The sequence below is a fragment of the Sardina pilchardus genome, chromosome 12 (assembly GCF_963854185.1).
Source record: "Sardina pilchardus chromosome 12, fSarPil1.1, whole genome shotgun sequence".
NCBI lineage: Eukaryota > Metazoa > Chordata > Actinopteri > Clupeiformes > Clupeidae > Sardina > Sardina pilchardus.
The window spans coordinates 28,710,892-28,718,391 of record NC_085005.1 but is presented as its reverse complement, the minus strand read 5'-3'; the positions used below and the strand labels follow the sequence as shown (position 1 = coordinate 28,718,391).

The following is a 7,500-nucleotide window of genomic DNA, read 5'->3' as shown; positions in this document are numbered from 1 at the left end:
GCAGCGGTGGACTGACGAGAGCTGAGCAGAAAGGTCTGTCCTCCTCACGGGGGGGTGCGTCGCTACGCTGTGGCCTCAGACCAACACTCGGAATATAGACGCAGTCAAAGGAACGCACAGACAGCAAAGAAAGCAACAAACTAAGCAAAGATAAATCCCTTCAACTCTCCTCATACACTTGCAGACAACATACAGCACAAAGCTACATAGAAGCTATACTGTGTTAGCAGTGGTGGACGAAGTACATTGATTATGTACTTAAGTGAAAGTATAGATACCTTGTGTCAAATGTTACTTGAGTAAAAGTGAAAGTACCCACTTTGAATTTTCACTTAAGTAGAAGTATAAAAGTATTTGCCTTCACATGTACTTAAGTATTACAAGTAAAAGTACTTCAATGAATTATGGTTCTAATGGCTTAATTATAATTATAATTTATCCTTTTCACATCAAAGCTCCTGCTAAATCAGCTTATATAAGGTGAAATACTAATGCCACTCTTCAAATAGTTTCTTACATTTGTCTATTTGCTTAGAAGCTATCTACAGTGGGGAGAACATGTATTTGATACCATGCTAAAGTTGCCTAAAAAGAGAAATATAAAATCATCATTTGACAATTGATCTTAATGCCTTAATTCAAAAAATGAGTTAAAATCAAACTGCAAACAAACAGATTGCCATGGTGCTTTTTCCAGTAGGCCTATTAGCCTGTTTGATTCTCATTGAGCTCAATGCAAATCAAACAGGCTAATAGGCCTACTGGAAAAAGCACCATGGCAATCTCTAGCTGTGGTGAAGGGTATGATGACGTGGGGCTATTTTAATTCCAACGGCCAAGGGAACTTTATCAGGATGCATATATCCTGGATCCATGAAATAGCTGTCCTTTAAAAATAAAAAATCTACCTGCCCCTGTGTTAAATTCCCATAGGGTTACATAGGGGGTCAAATACTTCCTTCCCCCTAGCATTTATTAAGAACATTTATTTATTTACGATACATTATTCAATCACAAAGAGAATTGGTGTCCTCCCCCCCCCCCCACCCCCCATTATGATAATAATGACAAAGTAATTTTGTTGTAGAAAATAAATTTGTTAAGAACTATGATGCTGTTTGATTCATTTATAAATGGTACACTGTCACTTTAACACTCTTGCCGGCTCCACTCAGTGGCTGCCCTTTATAAAGGGGAGATATCAGTTATCAATGCACTCTCTCCCTTTCATGCACGCTCACACGTTCCCTATTACGTTATGAGTAACGTTATGAGTAACAAACACGCACATTAGATTTGCTGCAATAGAGATTTCAAAGAGTAGGCTTTCATCTCTATGTAACATTGATATTGACATTGTAAATGTACACATTCTCTAAGAAGAGTGTTAGTTTGCAGGAATGTTAACCACAACGTCGTTGCTGGAAATAAAAAAAATAGCGAAAAGCCAATGATAGCCTAAGTGCGTGGCGGGCCAGATCTAAACTAATGCATGCTCGGTGGGCCGCACTGAAGTGCGTGCAGGACGCATTTTGGACACGTGATTCGTTTTGCCAAAATGGAACGAGAGGGTTTTCATAAACGTAACGGAGTAAAAGTACGAGTTTTCACTTAAAAATGTAGTGAAGTCAAAGTACAAAGTCTCACCAAATATAAATACTTAAGTAAAGTACAGATACATCAATATGCTACTTAAGTATTGTAACGAATTACATGTACTTCGTTACTGTCCACCACTGTGTGTTAGCCACACACCTAACCCCCCATCCCACACTCCACCGCCCTCTTCTAAACTTCTGACGGGTGACTCCTTGTTTGCGTCTTGCTTGACTTTTGGGGTGTGCCCCGGGAGGGGGGGGGGGGGAGGGGGGGGGGGTGATGGGGCGGGTCGGCGTGGGTAAACAACGCGCCCTTGGTGGGCCGCGCCAGGGGTCGTTGTCAGGGTCGGCCATGTGTGGAGAATGGGAATGGATTAGCAGGCAGGGGGCACAGGCACGGGTGTGGGCAGACAGCAGCAGGAGCGGTGGCGGGTGGGGGTGGCGGGGTGGGGGGCGTGGGGGGGGGGAGGGGGGGTGCCAGGGGTCCGGGCAGATCAGCAGCATGCAAATGAGGAGGCTAATTGCTTCCACTGGATTTTGAAAATCAAAGCTGCCTCTGGTTGGTGGCCACAGAGAGAGAGAGAGAGAGAGGGAGAGAGAGGGAGAGGGAGAGGGAGAGAGAGGGAGAGGGAGAGAGAGGGAGAGGGAGAGAGAGAGAGAGAGAGAGAGGGAGAGAGAGAGAGAGAGAGAGAGAGAGAGAAAGAGAGAGAGGGAGGGAGGGAGAGAGATGGGGGGGGGGGGGGGGGTAGGCGGTGGGGTGAGGGAATGGAATATTGATGCCTTGCAAAATTAAACTTCTCCAAGGGTGACAATCAATGGTAAAGTCAAAAGCTTGTGGTTACTGCCATTTATTGGACTTGTCTTGGATGTGCTGCTGAAAAGGTTGAGAGATGTTGACGCAGCTGGTAGATTTCTGCTGCGTTTATTTTCACTGGCCAGTCTTTGCAGTCGACTAAATGCAGTTAGCTTGAAGCTAGCCATGCTAGAGGCGCATTTGTGCGGGCCTAGTTGGCCTGTTCCACAACTTGTCTGGACATGCCATAAGGTCAGTGTTGGTGCGTGTCTGTGGTGGAGTTGTCTCTGTTTAGAGCGTGTACTGTGGGTTAAACCTGATAGGGGTGGTTACCATGCCGATTGTGTCAGCACACGAAGGTCAGATGAGACCAGATATGCGCTAGCTGTGGCCAGAACACTTGGGTTTCTAGTTGAACAGCTCCAGAACACTAGGGTTTCTAGTTGAACAGCTCCAGAACACTAGGGTTTCTAGTTGAACAGCTCTAGAACACTAGGGTTTCTAGTTGAACAGCTCCAGAACACTAGGGTTTCTAGTTGAACAGCTCCAGAACACTTGGGTTTCTAGTTGAACAGCTCTAGAACACTAGGGTTTCTAGTTGAACAGCTCTAGAACACTAGGGTTTCTAGTTGAACAGCTCTAGGCATTGTATTTGATGGTGTCGGGCCATTCAGGATTTCCGTTCAATCAGATACAGCAGACAGATGTAGAACCAAATCAACAGGTTTAAACCAATAGTATAGTGATATTTTAATACTGTAGAAATCGTTATTGCACAATCATTACAGCCATATTGATGTACCGAGTTCATAATCTTAATTTCTTAAAGTCTTGCATTATCAACTCCTCATTAGAAATAATAAAGTCACTGCATTCATTAGTAATAGAAACTTCATTAGTAATTTAAAAAGCTGTATTACATTTGAATTTAAGCACATTTTGTTACATTTTGCCCTCGTATTTCATCCCATATTGTAATATCCTGCACCAGTGGCTCTGAATATTCCTCCTTTATTGGAGACAGGAATGCATGATGAGGATTAGTGTAGCGAGAAGAGAATCCATTTCTGATTTGGCCCTCCCTGGATTTGCCCCTTTGGTACAGCTACAGCGACAGAGAGAGAGAGAGTCACTGCATCTAACACCTTTTGTGTGTGTGTGTGTGTGTGTGTGTGTGTGTGTTAACGTGCACTGCTTCTCTGCATCCCTCATCTCTCACTGCAGTGCTGAGTGTTTTATGCCAAGGGGAGAATTACTCTTTGACCTGAATCGTCCCAAAAGCCTGCCTCTCCTCTCCTCCTCTCCTCTCCTCTCCTCTCCTCCTCTCCTCCTCCCCTCCTCTCCTCCTCTGCGCAGACTGAATAATACGCCCCACCGTGTGTTTACACAGAGTCGGCCAAAACAGCACAAGCCCGCCCCGTATCCCAGCATGCCCTGGCAGAGAACCCGCCACCCCCCCTCTCCTCTTATTGCCTTTTCTCTTCCCCCTTTCATTCATTAATCCATTTGCTCACTCACTCACTCATTCACTCACTCACTCACTCACTCACTCACTCTTTCATAGACTCATTCCTTCATTCTTCTCTCTGCCCCCAATAATAAGGTTGATTATTCACTCACTCACTCACTCACTCCTCACATATTCACTCACTCACTCACTCACTCACTCACTCACTCACTCACTCACTCACTCACTCACTCACTCACTCTTCACACATTCATTCACTCACTCACTCACTCACTCTCTCACTCTCTCACTCACTCACTCTTCAGTCTTCACACACTCACTCACTCACTCACTCACTCTTCACACATTCACTCACTCCTTCCTACCTTTCTCTAATTCTCTCCCTCACTCACTCACTCACTCACTCACTCACTCTTCACACATTCACTCACTCACTCCTTCCTCCTTTCTCTAACTCTCTCTCCCTCCTCTCCCGGCCGTGGTGCTGGTGTGGGTTGTGCACAGAAGGGAGCCAGTAGGCTGGCCTGAGCCGCTCGTGTGAGACTCATTATGCAAAGTTCCTCTCACTGAAATATGGAGGCGCTTCACACCACTGCAAACATGGCCGCACCACGCTCCCTCTCCCAGACACTCTTTCCCCAACGGCCGTCTGGCTGCAGGGATGGAGTAGGTAGTGGCGGCTTCCGCTCAATCTCGGATCCCACTTTAGGGAGTTATTTTGAGAAGTGGATAGGTAGGTCTTTGTTCTGGGACTGATAAAAGGGTTCCTCATTCTCTCAATGAAGCAAAATTGGGCTGGGTCCAGGCAGAAGGGTCAGTGCTTCGCTCTGTCTGGTGACGTCACACTCGCGGAGAGGGCGTTGTGTGTTGTTTGGCATGCAGCCTGAATAATGAGCTCTGGCGGGGGCCGTTTGCCTAATGGATTCAGCTCTGGCACCCACATCATCATCTTCCTCCTCTTCTCCCTCATTCTCCTCTTCGTCTTCAGGCCTGCGGAGTGACAGGAGACTGAGGAGGCTGGCTTTGGTCTAGCGCCTCCGTCTCAGCACACCTTCTTAATCCTCTCCCCCTGTCTCTCACTCCGCTCTGCCTTTATCTGTCACAGGAGGACAGACAGAGAGAGAGAGAGGGAGAGAGAGGGAGAGAGAGGAGGAGAAAGGGAGAGCGAGGGAGGCAAGGTGTGAGAGTGTGTGAAAGAGAGAGAAGTTGGCTCCGTCCCGCCGGTTGTGAAAATATACCCCCGCCGATTGATATGAAAGGATCCCGTCCACCCTTGCAATCTGTTATTATTGAGTTACAGTAATTTCATGGAAGGCCGCCATTTGGCAGTCGAAGCAAGACGAAAAATTGAGTTCATCATCGCGGCCCTCTTGGTTTCGGGAGGCGAGTGTGCCGCGCCGGGCCGGGTTGGCATATGTTGTTTATAGCGTGGTATTTCGCTTGGAATTTATGCAGGCTATTTTCTCTGACTGGGAGCACGCTGGAGCTGGTATTTGCAATGAGGGTTTAATGATATGCCAGGGTCAGACCCCGCCATGAAACGAGGGTGGACCGCAGGAGCTGACCCCGCGGTAATTGAAGTTCAGCGGCCAGTGCCAGAGATACATTAATTAAAAGAGAAAAACGAAACGAAAAAAAAAAAAAAAAGAACTTTGAAGTATTTTACTCACACAGGACATTAACGCGGTTGAATATTTCATGTCGGAGGGGGGTTCCGGTGCATTTTTGATTCGCTCTCGCTCACCCGTCTTCTTCTTCTCCTCTCGTTCTTGTTCTGTCTCTTTTCCAGCGCGCGAGGAGAACGTGGCCACGTTCCGCGGCTCGGAGTACTTCTGCTACGACCTGTCGCAGAACCCCATCCAGAGCAGCAGCGACGAGATCACGCTCTCCTTCAAGACGTGGCAGCGCAACGGCCTCATCCTGCACACGGGCAAGTCGGCCGACTACGTCAACCTGGCGCTGAAGGACGGCGCCGTCTCGCTGGTCATCAACCTGGGCTCGGGGGCCTTCGAGGCCATCGTGGAGCCCGTCAACGGCAAATTCAACGACAACACCTGGCACGACATCAAGGTCACACGCAACCTACGACAGGTAACCATAGAGGCGGGCGTGGCTGGGGGGGAGCGCAATGTTATCATAGCTTACATTGTACAGCATGGCTTAAGGCTTTAGGGATTGAAGTGACATTAACTCAATTTGTACGAATAAAATATATATAGCAAAACATAGTGGGGAAATGTAATTGAAATTAAATATATAAAGAACTAACTGTCAGTGAATGTGATTTGTAAGACAACATGACTAATAAGACTTGCGACTTTGTTGGAAATGTGATTAATAGTTTTGGACTGATAGTGTCTGTTTCTTTGCATCTACAGTACATGACTTTTCAGGAAGTCTGTTTTCTTTCTTTCCTTTCTGTTTATTTTCTTCACATGATCTCACTGCGCTTTACTCGATGCCTCTACGCTACGCTACGCTGCGTGTGTGCTCGCGCTAACGAGCGAACGGTGCCGTCTGATGGCACTGTGTCTGTAGCAGTGCCCGTGCGTTTCCCCACCACAGCTCCTCTCAGTCACAGACGACAACTCTTTTAACGCTCGAGAGAAAAAAAGACAAGCTTTTAGCTTAGTAGTTGGGAGTGATCTCTCTTCCCTCAGATCCAGTGTGCTGTAGCTTCAGATTTAGATACAGATGCAGATTCAGTCACCACAACCACACATACACACCTACAGCACACACACACACACACACACACACACACACACACTCACTTACATCTTCAATGCAGATTTCAGCCTATATTAAGAATGATGACAGGTCTTGTTTAGGAGTTAGAGTGTTGATTTATGCAAAGGCACAGGAGAAAGAATGAAAGAGAGAGGGGGATGGAGAGAGAGAAAGAGAGATAGAGAGAGAGAGAGAAGAGAGAGAAATCTAGACCAGGGCAATGACGCCAGGGACACCACCACCACAGTGGCGTTCCACAGGCTGTTATCACCCTTCCCGGCATCAGTGCGTTAAAATCGAGGTGCTTAGATAGCAGAACTAATGATGTCCTTGGGAGAGCTTTGGGCTTGGAGAACACCACTCTGCCGGGCTTGTGTGCTGTATGGGAGGAAGGAAGGCAGGCAGGAGGGCTTGTTCTTGCTGGGTAATGAATTAAGCTCTCACACTTGATTTGTTTAGCTGACCTTAAAGCGCTGCTAGCAGGTGAGGCAGCTTTGTCGTTGATGGTGATGATGATGATGATGATGATGATGTTGAGGGGTCGACAAGTAAGTGCTCATTTTGTGTCACTGTCTTGTGCACAGGTGTTCGCTGTGTGTGTGTGTGTGTGTGTGTGTGTGTATGTGTGTGTGTTTGGTTGGAGATGTGGAACACTTCTCCAGGGGAGGCTCTCAGACTAGGCTACGAGCTGACAGCCTGAAGGACCTCTTGCTGTTCACTTCTTGTTCTTGCTCTTGTTTTCTCTCTCTCTCTCTCTCTCTCTCTTGTGCTCTCTCTCTCTCTTTCTCTCTCTCTCTTTCTGTCTATCTATCTCTTGCTCTGTCCCTTTTGCTTTTTTTATGTTTGACTTCCTCTGTATTCTGTTCTTCTTTGTTATCTCTTTTCTTCTCTCTCTTCTCTTCCTCTGGTCC

The 7,500-nt window shown here is 47.0% G+C and overlaps 1 protein-coding gene across 1 annotated transcript in view; it reads left to right on the top strand.

The window, feature by feature from the left end:
- Window positions 1-7,500, top strand: part of LOC134097646 (neurexin-3b) — a 257,163-nt gene that overhangs the window by 55,850 nt on the left and 193,813 nt on the right. The window contains exon 5 of the mRNA XM_062550574.1: window positions 5,649-5,950. Coding sequence (XP_062406558.1) covers window positions 5,649-5,950 — 302 coding nt within the window. The remainder of the gene's footprint in view (window positions 1-5,648; window positions 5,951-7,500) is intronic.